The 17,330-nt window shown below is 33.2% G+C and overlaps 1 protein-coding gene across 8 annotated transcripts in view; it reads left to right on the forward strand.

Annotated features, from left to right (window-relative positions):
- Nucleotides 1-17,330, forward strand: part of Tjp1 (tight junction protein 1) — a 230,210-nt gene that overhangs the window by 149,021 nt on the left and 63,859 nt on the right. For 7 of the 8 annotated variants that reach the window (XM_077800270.1, XM_077800271.1, XM_026406956.2 and 4 more), the window contains one exon: nt 10,346-10,402. In XM_077800270.1, coding sequence (XP_077656396.1) covers nt 10,346-10,402 — 57 coding nt within the window. Of the gene's footprint in view, nt 1-8,063; nt 8,084-10,345; nt 10,403-17,330 lie in introns of those variants that run through there. The other variant, XM_077800272.1, reaches the window with a different exon arrangement.

Genomic DNA, 17,330 nt, shown 5'->3' on the forward strand with positions numbered 1-17,330 from the left:
GTTACATTTACTTATTATAGCTAGTTGAACATCTTACCTCATAACTCATACAAGCATATATATATATATATATATATATATATATATATATATATATATATATATATACATCTCTTCATACATTCTAAGTAAGCGTCAGATGAGTTTGGAATGGTGTTAGGTGAGTCTTAGATCAGACAAATGATATGAGTCATGAAAGCTGGAAGAGAGTGCAGACTGGACTGAAGGAAGCAGCTATTGCTCAGCTCCAGCTGATTGTTGTTTTGGAGGAAGGAAGGCTGGATCTTCCAGTTTTTCAAAATGGATTGTAAATCTGGATTTTTACATTGTCCTGACTTATAGATTGCCAGCTAATTTATGCCTTTTCATTTCAAAATATAGTGCTATATGTATAAGTACATAAAGTAATTGTACATTAATGAATTATTATACAGTCAACTCCATATAAACAACATTCACCTGTTGGTAGGGCAGATCCTATACAGAGAGAGACTCAGTAATATAAAGACTGAAAGAATTTTCGTTGAATAACCCTAAGTTTATGTCACTTCCTATCTGAGTTTGGGTTCTAGAATCTCTGTCCTGTATCTACCACTTAATAGCTGTTTTCTCATCTGTTTAAAAAAAAATGTGTGAGTATAAATATGCAAACAGTACTCGTCTTGAGATACTTGTGTACTCAGAATCTAACACATAGTAAACTATTATGTTAGTTCAGTCTTTTTTAAAACATTTTAGGTGAAGCTCAGATAAGGTGCATATTGAAATTATGGTTTTGTGTGTATGCATATATGTACATAAATATTTATTTCTGAACAATGATTAGCCTGTAAATTAGTAGTGGTTTTAGCACAGCAAGATGTTTTGTGGTTTGAGGGAAGGTTCGTGGGCTTCTGAAATGCTTACTGAAAAATTTATTACAGTGACATTAAAAGATATAGTCTTTAGTCTGATGGATTAGGCAATAGGCATTAAAGACCATTTCAAATCCATCATACCTGGCTCAGTTTTGATATTTACCTAGTATGGTGAATGAATGATTAGAAAGTTTTGTTTAGCTTTTGACCTGCATATCATGTCTTTCCACGTGTTCCATCTGTACTTTTGCTATTTACATCTCTTCTCCCCAACAATGCCTGCCACCCTATTGATATAATAGCCTCCTAGAGAGTATGGCACCCCCTCTTTCTCTTACAAACTTTTTCTAAAATAATTTTCCAAAATTCAGGTTTGATTAGTTTCTCCCCCACCTCATTTACACATTCAGAGTCCTCCTAAAATTCCTATTTTTAACTGCCTTTAGAAGTAAAAGATGAAAATTCATAACATAGATTCACTTCTAGTATACTGTTGGGCTTCTGTTTACCCCTGTAGCTTCACCTTGCATCATTCTCCTTATTCTCTGATCCTAAGCTATGCTTTCCTCATTTTTAGTTCCTAGCAGTTACTCTACTTCCTACTGACTTCTTCTCCTGACACTATGTGTAGCCTCACCTTGCATCATTCTCCTTATTCTCTGATCCTAAGCTATGCTTTCCTCATTTTTAGTTCCTAGCAGTTACTCTACTTCCTACTGACTTCTTCTCCTGACACTATGTGTAGCCTCACCTTGCATCATTCTTCTTATTCTCTGATCCTAAGCTATGCTTTCCTCATTTTTAGTTCCTAGCAGTTATTCTACTTCCTACTAACTTCTCCTGACACTATTTTTCCCCCATAGTGCTTATTTAAGCCTGTGATAATATGTTTAGTCATGAAGTGCTTTGATCATCATCATCTGGTTCTCCCACTAGACTGTAAGCTCCATGTTCTCCAAGGTCATCTTGCCTATGTCTGGTTATCTGCAATTTAACACAGTGTCTAGAACACAATAAACATTTGAATGAATGAGACGCTCTTCTGGCCCAGGGCTTTTGATTGTGCTGTTTTCTCTACCAGGAAAGTTTCCCACTTCTAACCCTTATTCACCTGGCACCTGTCCCTCAATTCTTAATTCCTTAAGAATTTTGTCCTGAATCCAGAAAGTAGGTCAGAACTCTGTGCTTTATGCTCCCTCTTCTGTCCCTCCACAGTGCTTACAACAACTTATTCTTAGTTGTCTTTTGGTTATTTGATTAAAATTGGGTGTCTCTTCTAGGTGAGAGTTGCTTCTTTCTCTTCTTATTTACTTGCTGATTACATTAGACCATCTCAGAATGAGCCTAGAAACTCTCAGAAGTCTTCTCCAACACTAGCTGCATTTTTCTTACTTTTTTGAAAGGGAAGGCAGTTGCTAGAGTAGCCAGCCTAGGAAATTTTGCTTAATGCTAGGCCATGGTAGCCACATTCTTGGTTTGAGTTTTTATTAGATTGGAAATTCTAGTCTCCTTACGTTATCTTTCCTTTTTTAAGTGGAAAATTTTAAATCCATGTAAAAGTAAATGAATATAATGAATCTACTCTCAACTAGTGTAGTTATCCAATTTATGTTCAGATGTATTTTTGTTATAAATATATTTACATATATTTATATAATATATAAATCATTGTGTCCTTCACATGATTTTGAAGTAAGTGTCAAACATTTTCTCTTCTGTTAATATTTGAGTACACATCTGCCAAAGAATAAGAACACTTTTAAAAAGTATATAGCTATAGTACCATTGTCAAACTTTAAAAATAAATTCTAAATCAACTAGTATTTTCTAGTTCTTTTAAATATTTAACTTTTCCTTTTAAGTGTGTGTGTGTGTGTGTGTAAATCAGGATCTGAATAAGGACCTCTTATTATGATTGACATATCCTATATCTAGCTCTTGGGTATACAAGGTCCCCCATGTTTCTCTCTGTCTCATCTCCCCCTCATTAGCTTGCAGTTTTACTGGTTAAGGAACTGGATTGTTTGTCCTGTAGAATTTTTCTCAGTCTGGATTTTGGTCTTGCTTCATTGTAGTGGTTACAGTGGCACTCAGCCCTCTATACTTCCTACAAGTTGGTAATTGGAGGTAGAGCATTTCTGTCCAATAAGAATATTAGGTAAAATACCACAATGTAATTTAAAACTTTCTAGTAGCCACACTGAAAATTTTTAAGGTAAAATTCATCTTAACATTTTATTTAATTCATTTATCCAAAATATTGCTATTTTGGCATATAATAATATAAAACTTAGAAATGAGGTGTTTCTTTTTTTTTATATTCAATACTTGAAAACTATTTGTTGTGTATTTTATACATGTCAACCCATCTCAGTTTAGAATAGGCACACTTTAAGTGCTCATTAGCCACACGTGACTGGCTATTATATTAGTACAGATCTAGAGCAGTGATCAGATTTGGATTTGATTTTTTTTTCTTTTTAATACTACTACTTCATAAGTGGTATAGTTCCAGGGGTTTTGTTGTTGCTATTTTAAGTGAGGTTAGCAGCTATAATCAGTGGCTAGATTTCTTAATTCACTAGGTATTGCAAAATGATGATGCTCAAGTTTTATTATTTCTTCTACATTTATTATCAGGAATACCACTAAAAAGAGAAACTTCACTTTATCCACTGATTATCCAGTGGTACTGTTTTTTATAGGAAAGGCAGAATGGATATTTAGCTTAATTCCTTCTTTAAATCTACTTTTTTTTTCCCCCAAAAGACTGCAATGTCAGTGCTTATCATTTTTTCACATCACTGCACAAATGGGTGAATGGAAGTATATTTGATATATTTCAATCCTTATTGCCAAGCTATTTTATTTTGAATCTTATATAATCATTAAGGTGAATACATCTTTGGTATATACAGATTTTTGTCCAACATATATATCAAGAAGGAACATTATTAGCAACTCAAGAGTTTTTCTTAGTTTTTATGCCCTTGCAGTTGATGCATATACAAGGATAACCCTATCCTGACTTCTAACAGTGTAGGTCACTTTTGCTTGTTTTTTATTTTTTTTAAATCACATGTGCCATTTTTCATGGGTTATAAAATTAATTTCTTCATTGTCAAATATCAAAAATTAAAAAAATATGTACTCTGAAGCTAATCTTTTTTTCAAAACTGTAAGTATGTAAATATGCTTTTCAAAAACCAAAATTAGTATCTTTTTTGCATTGTTTTCCCATATACCTCCAAACTGTTTTTAAAAAAATTTTGGAATATTAATTGCTGTGCAGTTTCATCATTCATTTGTAATATAGTTGGTGTTTATATATTTGTTACTGTTTTTGATTCTTCTTTGCTACCCCGCCCCCCCCCCAATACACATCCTTTTCTTTATTGGTTTTAATGGCTAATTTTTCTAATGTGTGAATGGTGTGTCATGGAGTAATAATAGTTCTAAAAATCAGGGTTAAATACAAAAAAGATAAATTTAGAGAAATGTCACTCTTCATCTTTGTAATCCCATTCCCTTCTTCCTTTCTACCTGGAAATTTTTGAGAGGCCTTTTCTCTGCCTCCAGCCATTATAAAATACCATACCTAAAAATAGTTCTGTTTTTGATAACTGGAAAGCATTCTTGATTTTAAGCTTTCCCAAGGTATCTAACTGTCCCTAATGGAAATTTCTCAATATTTAATGTGCACAATATGGTAACTTATTTAAGCGGATATTCTTTCTAGGTAAGCAATAAATATAAATTGCCTTTGAACTTGTTTTTAGCAAACTTCAGGCTTGATCAAAAAATTCCAACTATGTCTTTCTTCCATAGATCAACTATGTCTTTCTTCCAACTTTTAATATTTCCTAATTATATGTATCTTATCTTTTTTCTCCTAAATTGTAAATCAAACGCTGGACACAAAGTATTTCTAAATTTAACTGATGTTGAATATAGTACTGGATGCTAAATTTACTTCACTTATATTTAGACTTCTGCCCTATAATTGTTGTGCTCTTGTTTTTTTTTTTTTTGGTTTTGTTTTTTTGCACTTTTATTTTGATAATTATTTTAACTCTTATGTTTAGTGAGTATTATCTTCTTACCTTGTATTTGTGAAGTGTGTTAAATCTCCAGGAATGTCTCTAGGACCTCTCTTCATTTGACTTTCCATGGACCTTTTTTACTACTTTTTGGGTATCTCAGTTTGAGAATTTAAAAGCCAACCCTCAGTCAATACAAATACATACCTTTTTTTTTTTTTCACTTTCAACACATATCCTACTTTCTTTGTACTTCATTCTTATAGCAGTGATCAGAATTTGAAATTAAATACAAAGTGAAATTTCATAGAGGGGACCATCCTTGTATTTCCTGCTAAGTTCCTGGCTCATTATTATCTCAGTAGTTAATCTCACATTTTATTTTGGATGAGGAAAAAAAGCCAGTAACAACAACAAACCCAACAAAAACACTTGGAAGCATAAAAGAAATCAGAAACAATTCAGGGTAGCAGTTTAGCTTATAGAAATAACCTAGAAAGTGCACCAGAGTGTCACATTTCTTTACTACTTGGTTTCCTAGTGGGGGAATGCAAGTCATCAGGAAATTGTTTAGCATGCTGAATAATCTGTTTTAGGTATGTATTTAGTAATGTTTTAGGGTCTAATTTTTAAAATTTTCAAGGAAATTTTGTTCTTTTATGATATCAGATAAATAAGATATATTGTTCTCAAATTGAGAGATCTTCAGTTTGTATTTCCTGTTTTGGTGTATTCTCTGGATAATAAATGATGTTTTGTATTAGCACCATTGATTTTCCTGTACCCTTACTGTTGGCTCCTTCTTAAGTTCCTTTGGTTCTTCCTTTTTTTTTTTTTTTTAACCTCCAAAATATTGTAGTCCTCAGGGTTATCTTAGTCCTTTGGTAATTGGATCTTTTCTTTAGGTTTCCAGGATGCTACCTTGTTAATTACTCTTAGATCCTATCTACTCCACATCTCAGTCTTGATTTTCAAACCTGTATATCCAGTGGCTACTTGCCATGTCTGCTCTGATGGTTCCATAGGCACCTTAAATTAAGCATTTCTGAAACTTCATTTTAAGTCTTCCTGCCTTTCCACTCAGCTGCTTAATTCAGAACAAGTCATTTTTAACTCTTCCCATCTTTTCACTTTAACTTTCTATCTGGTCGTCTTGCTTCAAATCCATATTCCACATTATAGTCTTTATAATGAATTTTGACTATATTTGATATCTAAAATTTATTAGTGTCTTCCTATTGAGTTTAAAATCCTTGGCATTACATCATAAGGCTTGTTGTGATGTGGTACTTTTGTAACTTCTCTTTTTACCCCCTTCCCTATTCCACAAATTATACAACTCTGTCATATCAAAGCAGCTGTCTTCTCAGTTCTTGTGCCCTCCTGTCTTTCCTCATTTGATTTGTAATCAGTCCTAAAGAATGGTGAAACTGCCTAGAATTGGGACCTGGAGTTTTGGCAGGAAGCCCTTTAGAGTTGGTGATCTGAGTAGTGTCTTTGCCAGCTGGAGCTTGGAACAAAGGAACCAAACAAACTTGGCAGATTCTGAAATGCAGCTTTTTGCTTCTTCAGAAATTGTGATTCTAGTCAGTTGGTGCTGACTTTGTAGAAATGTACGCAGAACTAATCTAGCAACCACGAATTACAATCACTTTTGATGCCTTCATGTTTCACTGATCATTTAATTTTTAGCCTGCTCTTTGACATTATAGTTTTATAGAAATTTGGAGCTGGAAAGACTTTTACTTGAGATAATCTTGTCCAGTTTCCTAATTTTACAGGAGAGTAAAAAGTAAGGTCACATTTCTAGTTTATGACAGATTTGGGCTCTGGACTCATTATTTCTGCGCTAGTTCATTTTCTGTTTAATGACATCTTCATAGATATTAGGGAATAATAGTAGTAAAATCATGCTTATGGGGAATTATACACTTTTCCTTTGGTCTCCCACAAGTTGAAGTGCTTTGAAAATGAGACTAGGGATTTAGCAGAAGATCCTTGTGCAAGTTATGTGACTAGTCATTCTGCATTTTTTAAAATAAGGCAAATTTTAAGCAAGTTTACAGCAAGAATATTAAGTTTTGAAAATCATTTATTTGCCTAAGTAATAAATATTATAAAGCAGTGCAGAAAGGAGCATAGTACTAAGATTCCCCACCCTGATTTCTATTTTCTCTGTACTTCAGAGGCTTTTGTTTCTTTCATCTTTCTAAAGAGCCCCCTTTTCTAAAACATCAAAATTCTGTTATTAATGATTTTTTTCTGTATGTAGTCCCCATTAAAATAATTCTTAGTAAATTTACTGGTACAAAATATTTTTAGTCAATTTTAGTTTCAATTTCTGAATGATTTACTAATTTTTAACCCCAGCATTTTATCATTATCATTTTCAAATGTAACAAAGTTGAAGAAATTTTATAGTAGATTTCTGAATTCTGACCTTTGAGAGTCTACCACTATCATTTTACTATATTGGTATCATTCCATGCCTATGTATTATCCATCGAACCATCCTTTAGTTCATTCAGAACTCCTCAAGGATTGCCTTATGTACCAAAAAAAGAGACAGAATTTTCTGCTTTTGCCACTGATGCAATGAAAGGATAGAGGGTGGAAAGAGAAGACAAGGTCTATGGTTTAAACTAGAAATACTTATTCTGTTTTTAAAGCTGATGATGATAAAGAGTGGTAAGGTGTAGTAACTCATATGGATTAAATTGATTTAGTGTGTTGGGTCAAGACAGTAACTAGTAATTCCTTTTGATATTTCATGTTTTGTTATTTATTTGTACATGGGTCTCCTTTCAGAGAACTAAATCAAGGTAATAAAAGCTCATTTTGACTTTAACAGAGGAGTGAGATATATTATCATTTGGGGGAAACCATTGAGTTATTTGAGAAGTATACTTGTCTGATTCTTCCTCCCTTAAAAAATCATGTCAATTGGAATAGGGAGAACAGTTATATTTTGGTATATTTTATTTTTTCCCCTTAGCTTGTACAAAAAAGTAATTTAAGTTTCTCTTACTGCACTCTTGGAGATTGTATAATAAGACCTTAATGTGTAGAATCCTTAATAACAGTAGAATAAACTCTTTTTTAAAGTTTTTGTTTGTTTATTTTAGTTGTTGATGGACCTTTTATTTATATGAGGTGCTAAGAATCGAACTCAGTGCCTCAAGCAAGGTAGGCAAGCAATCTACCACTGATCCACAACCCTAGCCCAACTCTCTTTTATAATTAACAATAAGACATAAAATAATCCTCTTCAACATTATTTGATTTTCCTAAAAACCAAAATAGAGTAAATATTTGAAATTTCAAGTAGGAGTGGAATTTGGTGAAGAGTGTGTTCTGTTTGAGAATAGAGTAAGGAAAGCAAAAAAAGAGAAAACACCTGATGAAAAAATGTCACCCACAGTCCCTTCACTTTGAGAATGATCACTGTTTACATTTAGTGGGTCCCTTTCAGTCTCCCTTCCCCATGTTTAAACAAAATTAAAATGTACAAACTGTTTCATAACCTGCTTTCCTACCCTAACATTAAATGAACTATGTGGTCATTTAAACCATATGGAGGATGATAAAATGTTTCATACTAAAGAGTATGTTATCAAGGAAAGTGTCTATTAGTTGTCAGATCACTTACAGTTTGGACTGATAGGTCATGGATTTAAAAAAGCAGTGAAGCAATGCTACTGGTTAATGAAGTGGATCAAGAAAAGACCAGCTTAGAGCTATGCAAGCAGTTTTCATTCTTAATGTCAGCTGAGATTGGCAATTATTACAGATATTTTTATCACTTATATTTTGGTATAATTTTAGTGCTTAGCTGATACAACATCATTGCTTCATATTGATAGAGGAGTTTTTAATACCATCATTGCTTCACAATGGTAGACCAGGTTTTTTCTTTTTTCTTTTTTTAAAAATCACTGAATCCCGGTCAGTTTTTGTTAAAAAAGACAAAACAGTTTTGTTTCCAGCAGAGGTCTCATTAAAGAGAGAGTTTGCTGCACTTGATTGGAAGATTGAAACAAAACCACTCCTAAGGTTGGCAGTTCTTATCTATGGGAGTGAACAGAGAGATCCTTTCTCTCTCCTCTCTTATTCATCTGGCAGGGAAGTTAATCTAGTTGCTTTGAATTTAGGAAAAGCAGGCTTTCTTTATAAGCATTCGTTTTTCTAAAGTGGCATTAATCTTCAATTAAAACTGCTGTGGGAAAGGAGAAATGGGCCCATGGCACCTTGATGGACATAGTCTCATGATGCTAATGACAGCACTATAACAGAAAACAGATCTCACTTGTGAAATAAGCATTTATAATAATAGATGATGGGGGAATATTCTGAGAATGTTGTGTTCAGCATTCTTCCCTTTTACCCTCTCTTTCGGTAACTCTGAAAGATCTTTTATTGAGTTTACCTAAAAAATAAATACATTTTTCGGAACCCTAGTTTTATAAAATTTTAACAGTAAGGTTGAACCTCCTAGAGCAGTTGACCAATTCTAAAGAAATTTATTTTGAATTTTTTAGCATTTATCCTTTAGGTAACTATTTTCCTTATGAGAGTTCATGACAGGAGATGAAACTGAACTATACTATGAATTGAGTATGACCTATATTGAAGCTTGCATTGCCTTTATCTTATGATGATTCTTGGAACGGGGGATTGTTGTTAAATTTTTTTTTTTTTGTTTCTTGTGTTTGTATATACATGTGTGATGCATATATTGGATTTATGATTATAAATGAAGCTGAAGAAGGTAATTCAGTAGTAAAACTAAAACTATGAAGCAGTAGTGTTTGTGATATAAAGCAACATTGACCAAACCTATCAGATGGTCTTATGTTTTTTATATATACACACACACATGCACAAACACATACATACACACACAAAACCATCTTTGTTTTAGACATGATCAAGTGATCCAATCTCCACTGTAAAGCTGTGTTTTTCACATGTTTAAAATGGGGGTCATGGCACCAATTGGTGTTTACTAATTCATATACACTTTCATACATACACACATATATACATATATAAGTTACTGAATTCAGAGGTGTTTAGCTTTTCCTTCCTTTGCAGAACACAAGGTATGCTTTCAAATGTTTATGTACCATTAAATATTTAAAAATAGAAGCATTCTGATTTTTGTTCAGATTAGCTTGAACACTTATTTTAGCTGGCAGAAAACTAGTATAGAACAGCATCTGTCCAGAGAGTAAGTTAAAAACAAAGGAAGTTCCTGTGTGTAGTTTCCTGTCTCTTAAAACAAAAGCAAACTAAAAACCTTTCATAATTATTAAGCTTCTTTCAGAATATATTAATAGTATGAATTTTGGTATTTTATTGTGGTGATTGTTACTGAATGTTCTTGTTCACTTGATGGAAAACATTTTCTTAAAAGGTAAATGTTTTATTTTTCTTTTCCTTTATCAGAACACAGCAATGGAGGAAACAGCTATATGGGAACAACACACAGTGACGCTTCACAGGGTGAGTTTCTGTTGCAGTAAATAATCTTGTGTTACAACTCAGGATACTGGCAGTTTTTGAAAACAATAGAGGAAAGCCAGATGTCAGGAAACCAGAAGAAAGGGGAAAATTTTTCTATATTCTTTTGTTTAAAATTAGAGTTGCAATAAATTCTTTATTAAGGTCAAAAGTGAGCATGATTACTTTTTCATATATCCTTTTGGTTGTTACTTGTAGATTTGCCATTTTTATTCCTGATTTGAATGATCAAGGACTGTATGTACATTAGTGTAATTTATAAAGTGTTGGTTCAACTCTTCTGAGTGTGTATACGTGTTTTCAGAGTGTGAGGTTTAAAATTAAACCAGGACATGCATATAATCTTGAAATATGTACCTTAGAATTGCTCAAACAATTGTTGACTTGTGAAAGATTAATAGTAACTTAAAGAACTTTGAAGTGAAACTGACCTGGATTTGAATCCTAGTTCTGCCTCTTTTTTTAAAGAAATGGGCAAGTGATCCAGTCTCCACTGTAAAACTGTGTTTTTCACATGTTTAAAATGGGGTAATGGCACCAGTTCATGCTCTACTATTTCATAACATAAGTGCCTCTCCAAAGAGCTGACTTAGTACTGATTACTCTCCCTCTTTAAGAGAAAGTATAGAAAGACAGAGAATAATATTTAAATATAGGACATATTTTCACACTTATATCTACTAGCTGTTGACTATTATTAGGAAGTTGGAAAGGGGGAGAATTATGTTCTTGGACCCTACCTAATTATCTCATGAATGTTTAAATCTGCACATAACAGATAATGGGTAAATATTCAAAAACAATGATTTTAGTTAGGATATAGTTGACATTTTGGTGCTTTACAAAATGAAATAATCCTAACATTAACTTTTAATTTATAAAGCTAAAGTAAAACATCTTGTTGTTTGAAATGTGTTCATTTTTAGCATATTTAAGTCAGATATATGATTAAGCACAAAGTAACTTCATTCCTTATGACTGTTTGATTATCAAGATGATGATTTAGTATAATTTTGTCATACTACATTTATTTGTCTTATTACCTTTACTTTTATTTTGGTATAATTTATACAATAAAGTTTTTTAGTGTACACTTCTGAATTCATAGTCATGTAATCAATACCACAGTTACAAAACAGAACAGCTCCATCACCTTAAAATTTTCACTTAAGTCCATTGTAGTCATCTCTGTCCCCTTGGCCCCAGCCCTTAACAACCACTGATCTGTTTTCTGTTCCTATACTTTGGCCTTTTCCAGAATGTCATATAAGTGGATTCTTACAGTTTAGACTAATGCATTTGTTTTAGTCAGCTTTTGTGTCACTATGACCAAACTACCTGACAAGGTTAGAGGAGGAAAAGTTTATTTGGTGCTCATAGTTTCAGAGGCCTCAGTCCATAGATGACCAACTATTGCTCTGAGCACAAGGTAGAGTGGTAGCATGATTTGGGGGAAAGGTATGGCAGAGGATCCTTTTGTGACAGCAAGGAAGGGGTGGAGGAGGAACAGTGCCTCCAGTGACCCACCTCCTCCACCTCCAGCCATGTCACACCTCTTCCTGAATTTACCTCCCAGGTCATTCATTCAAATTAGGATAGATTTATTAGGTCACAATTCTCATAATCTAATCATTTCACTTCCAAACATTTCTGCATTAATACAAGAGCTTTTAGGGGACACATATCCAAACCATAAAGCATTTGAGATCTCCATGATGTAGTTTATTAGTAGTTAGTTCCTACTTATTGCTGACTAGTGTTCCATTATATGAATGTATAATAACTTACTCATTCTCTAGTTGTGTGGTACACTGAGTTTATAGTTTTTGTTGATTATGAATAAATCTTCTGTAATGTGCAGATTTTTTTTAATATGAACATATGTATTTGTTGTGGTAAATATTTAGTAATGGAATGGCTATGAGTTATATGGTAGTTTTTTAATTTTGTAGGAAACTGCCAAACTCTGTGTCACCTTTCATATTCACTAGTAATGTATAGGAGTTCCTTGCTCAGTATCCTTGTCAATACTTGATATTTTTTGTTTTTTTTTTTCCCTTAATTTCAGTCATTCTAATAGATATCTAGTGATATTGCATTGCAGTTTTAGTTTGCATTTCTGTAGTGATGTTGAGTACCTGCTTATTTTTGTGATCCGTATATATTCTTTGGTAAAATGTTTTCCAAGTATTTTGCCCATTTTTAATTTTATTGTTTGCTTATTATGGGGGTTTTAAAAATTGTACTAAAATATGTAACATAAAATTTACCACATGTGTAAGTCCTTTGTCCATAATTTAATCACGTTGTTTATGTTTTAGTTGTAGAAGTTCTGTATATATTCTGAATATTAACCACTTACCAGATATATAATTTGTAAACATTTTCTTTCATTCATTTATTACCTTTTCACTGTTAATTATGCACAGAAGTTGGAATTTTTAGAGTTCTTTCTGTAATCTGGACACAGGTTTTCTTTTTTTTTGAGGTGGGTGGGAATCAGGGATTGAACTCCTCAGGGCCACTTGATGGCTGAGCCACATCCCCAGCCCTGTTTTATATTTTATTTAGAGACAGGGTCTCATTGAGTGGCTTTAGTGCCTCGATTTTTGCTGAGGCCGCTTTGAACTCCAAACCTCTTTCCTCAGCCTCCCAAGCCACTGGGATTATAGGTGTGCACCACCATGCCTGGCGGATACAGGTTCTTTATGATGTTTTATTTTGCTAATATTTTTGGCCAGCCTCTGGTTTACCTTTTCATCTCATAACAGTATCTTTTGCAGACTATATAAGTTTTAAATTTTGAAAAGACTGGTTTAACTTTTGTTTTCATAAATCATGCTTTTGGTTTGGTATCTGAGAAATCTTTGCCAAATCTAAAGTCACAAAAGTTTTTTTTTTTTTTTTTTTCTCCTGTGTTTTCTTCTAGAAGTTGTATTTGAGTTAAATTTTGTATGTGGTATGAGATAGGCAGGGGATTTTTTTTTCATATGATGTCTAATATTTTGAGCAACCATTTTGTTGAAGAGTATTTTTTTCTCCATTTAATTTCCTTGTCAAAAATCAGTTGACCATGTATGTTTGCATCTGTTTCTGGACTCCCTCATCTTTTTTATTGAATTACGTATGTGTCTACTAGTGACTTCTGCTATTGATTACTGTAGCTTTATGTTAAGTATGAAAATCAACTAGTGCAAATCCTCCAAATCTATTATTTAAAACAGGAGAAAAATGAACATAATTTTGGCTGTGCAAGTTCCTTTGCCTTTTTTTTCGTGGTTGTTGTTTTTCTGGTTTTTTTTTTTTCCCGTTTGTTCTTTAACTTTTATTTATTTATTTAATGATGGGGTCTTGCCACGTGTCCAGGTTTGAGGTTCCAAGTAATCTTCCTATATCTTCCCAAGTAGCTGGAACTACAGGTGTACACTGCCATGCCCAATTTCCATATAAATTTTAGAATAAACTTGGCAGTTTTTACTGCCCCTGTCCCCACCAAAAATTTGTGATTTTCATTGGGATTGCATTGACTCTATATAGATCAATTGGGGATAATTAATGGCTTTACAACATGAGTCTTATTAACTGTACACATGGTGTATCTCCTAGTTCTCTGATGTCTTTCATCATTGTTTTGCAGTTTTATTTATTTTTTATTTTTTTCATTTTTTTTATTGGTCAAAACATTACAAAGCTCTTGACATATCATATTTCATACACTTGATTCAAGTGGGTTATGCAGTTTTAGACATACAGATCCTGCACACTTCTCATTAGGTTTATATCTAGTTAAGTATTTCTGGTTTCTTGGTGCTGTTGTAGATTTTTTTTTTAACTTTAGTTTTTTATTATTCCTTGCTGATATGTAGAAATACAATTAATTTTTTAAAAATAACATCCCTGTTACTTCCTAAACTTATTAATTCTGGGAACTTTTCAATTTTTTGTAGATAGTCATATATCTACATATGGACATAGAGACTAAGAGAAGTCTTTTCTCATAGACAGTCATGTTATCTGCAAACAGAGGTGGTTTTATTTCTTCTTTTCCAGTCTGTATGCTGCTTATAGGAATGGTAAGCAGACTTGCTTTGTAGTATTGGATAAAATCACTGTCTATTATCATTCAGTATGTTGTGTTTATAGATGCCCATTATCAGACTGAGGAAGCATTGCTATTTTGTAATTCTGTTTTTGTGTTTTGTCATTTTTTTTAGGTTAGGAAGTTTTCTTATAATTTACTGAGAGAGTTTTTTTGTTTTTGTACTAGAGATGGAAGACAGACTCACTTAACCCCTAAGCCAGATCCCCAGCTCTTTTCAGTTTTTTATTTTGAAACAGAGTCTCACTAAGTTGCTTAGGACCTCACTAAATTGCTGAGGTTGGTCTTGAACTTGTGATCCTCCAGCTTCAGCCCCCTGAGCTGCTGGGATTATAGGTATTTGCTACCACTCCCAGTTTAGTGAGAGTTTTTAAAATCACAAGTGAATATTGAATTTTTCAGTACTTTTTTTTTTTTTTTAAACAAGTATTGGTTGACATTATAGTAGTGTTTTAGTCAGCTTTTTGTCACTGTGACCAAAAGATCTGACAAGAACCACTTAGAGGAGGAAAAGCTTATTTTGGCTCCAGATTTTAGAGGTTTAGTTCATGGTCAGCCAATTCCATAGCTCTGGACTCAAGATGGGGCACAACAACATGGAGGAAGAGTGTGGCTGAGAGAAGCAGCTTAGGATATGACAGCCAGGAAGCAGAGCGAGAACTCTGTTCATGGGGACAAAATATAAACCCCAAAGGCACACTCCAGTGACCTACTTCCTCCAGCCACACCCTGCCTACCTATAGTCACCACCTAATACAGTAGTCCTTTCAAATTATTAATTCATCAAATGAATCAATTTGCTGATTAGGTTATAGCTCTCATAAATGTTCCTGCATTGCCTCAAATGTGAGCTTTTGGGGGACACTTCATATCCAAACCAAAATATATATATTTTTTTTCCTTGTGGATTTGGTGAATTTAAATATTTTTTGATAATTGAGCAGCCTTGCATTTCTAATATAAATTACAATTGTGATATAGTACACATTTTATATGTTGTTGGATTGATTTGATAATATTCTGTGAAGATAGCTTATTTCAGTGTTGTGGGACAAATTGGCCAATTGATATTTTTTTCTTACATTACTGGTATCAAGGGAAAGCTGCCAACCTCAAAGGGAGGAGCTAGGAAGTGTTCCTTCCTCCTGTGGTTTCTGATGGAGTTTGTATACAATTGATGTAGTTTTTCTTCCCCTTTAATGATTGATAGAATTCACCAGTATGGCTATCTGGTGTTGGACTTTTCTTTGTTGGGATGGTTTTTAAACTACAAATTTAATTTCTTTAATATTCTGTAGAATTGTTGAGTTTACAAATTTGCTTTTGATAGTTTTTTTGTGGGGATTGTTTTTTGTAGTTTTGGTAGTTTGTATCTTGCAGAGGATATATCATCATCTAGGTTGATATATTTATGGACAGAAAATTGTTCATAATCATTTATTTTTAATGTTTGATGTTGTGTAATGATGTCCCTTTTCTCCTTGATTTTGGATAATTTTGTCTTATTTCCTGTTTAGTTTGTTTATATTTGCTAACAGTTTGACAGTTTTGTTGTTTTTTTGCACAATACTTTTTTTTTTTTTTTGGTGGTGCTGGGGATTGAACCCAGGGCCTTGTGCACGCAAGGCAAGCACTCTATCAACTGAGCTATATCTCCAGCCCCAGTACCAATATTTTCATTGATACTCTTTATTTTCTGTTTTCTATTTCATTGAATTCTGGTTTTGTTTTAGTATTTTTATTTGTTTATGTTGTTTAAGTTGATCTTGTATAATGTTTCTTTAGGTAGAAGCTAGATAGTTTCCATTATACATTACTTTTATTTTTCCTAATACCTCTAGTTAATAAATAAGCAAAAGAAAATGAGAGACTTAAATTAGCTAAACATTTTCTCCTATGTGTTTTGCTTGATTTTATTAGGAATTCAGGTATGAAGAAATACTACATGTATGTACTACAAATCTGTCTCATTAACTTAAGGGGAGTAGGGAAAGATCCTGAATATTGAGAAATAATATGATTTTTCTGAACATAAGTGTCATCCTAATTCATCTTGGTAAATAATATTCAGGCAAATCTGAGAACTCCTGCCTGGATGATAAGGTAGGCTCCTTCCTGTGCTTTCAGTCCTCTTTTGCCATAAGAGAGCCATTTGTCCAGGGGGTAGAAGTGTCATCAGAAAATAGAGATAAGAGGAATTTCTAACTCATAATTCTTTGTTTTTTAATGTTAACTGTTGTGCTGGGAGTACAGAGTTGTGTCATCTGAGAGTTTCATCAGAGATAGACTGTGGTAGAATGAAAAGTCCTCAACAATCAACCCTCCAGGAATGGTTATTTTGAACGTTTTTAAAAATAGCCTTGTCAATGCAAACTGAGAAACTTATGCCAAAGCCTAATTCAGTTGACTTTATTCTCTGAGGCTACAGAACATAGTACTTTGAAATATCTTAGTCCTTTGGTGTTCTAAATTGATCCAGAATAAAATGTAGACTCTCTAGAGCAGAATCAGCAAACTTTCTGTAAAAAGCCACATAATAAATATTTTAAATTTTGCAGGCCATAAATCTCTGTCACAACTATACAACTCTTCAGGTGTATTTCAAAAGTAGCTATAGACAACGAGTAAAGAAATAGCTATGGCTGTATTCCAATAAAATTTATTTATAAATAAATAACTGGCCACATGACCTTTGGACCATAGCTTGCCAACATTGATCTAGAGCAGTGGCTCTCCAAGTTTATTTGGGTTGCCCTTACCACTAGAGGATCTGATTTAGTAGGTGTGGAGTGGGGCCTCCATATAATTTTT

The sequence above is a fragment of the Urocitellus parryii genome, chromosome 6 (genome assembly GCF_045843805.1).
Source record: "Urocitellus parryii isolate mUroPar1 chromosome 6, mUroPar1.hap1, whole genome shotgun sequence".
Classification (NCBI taxonomy): domain Eukaryota; kingdom Metazoa; phylum Chordata; class Mammalia; order Rodentia; family Sciuridae; genus Urocitellus; species Urocitellus parryii.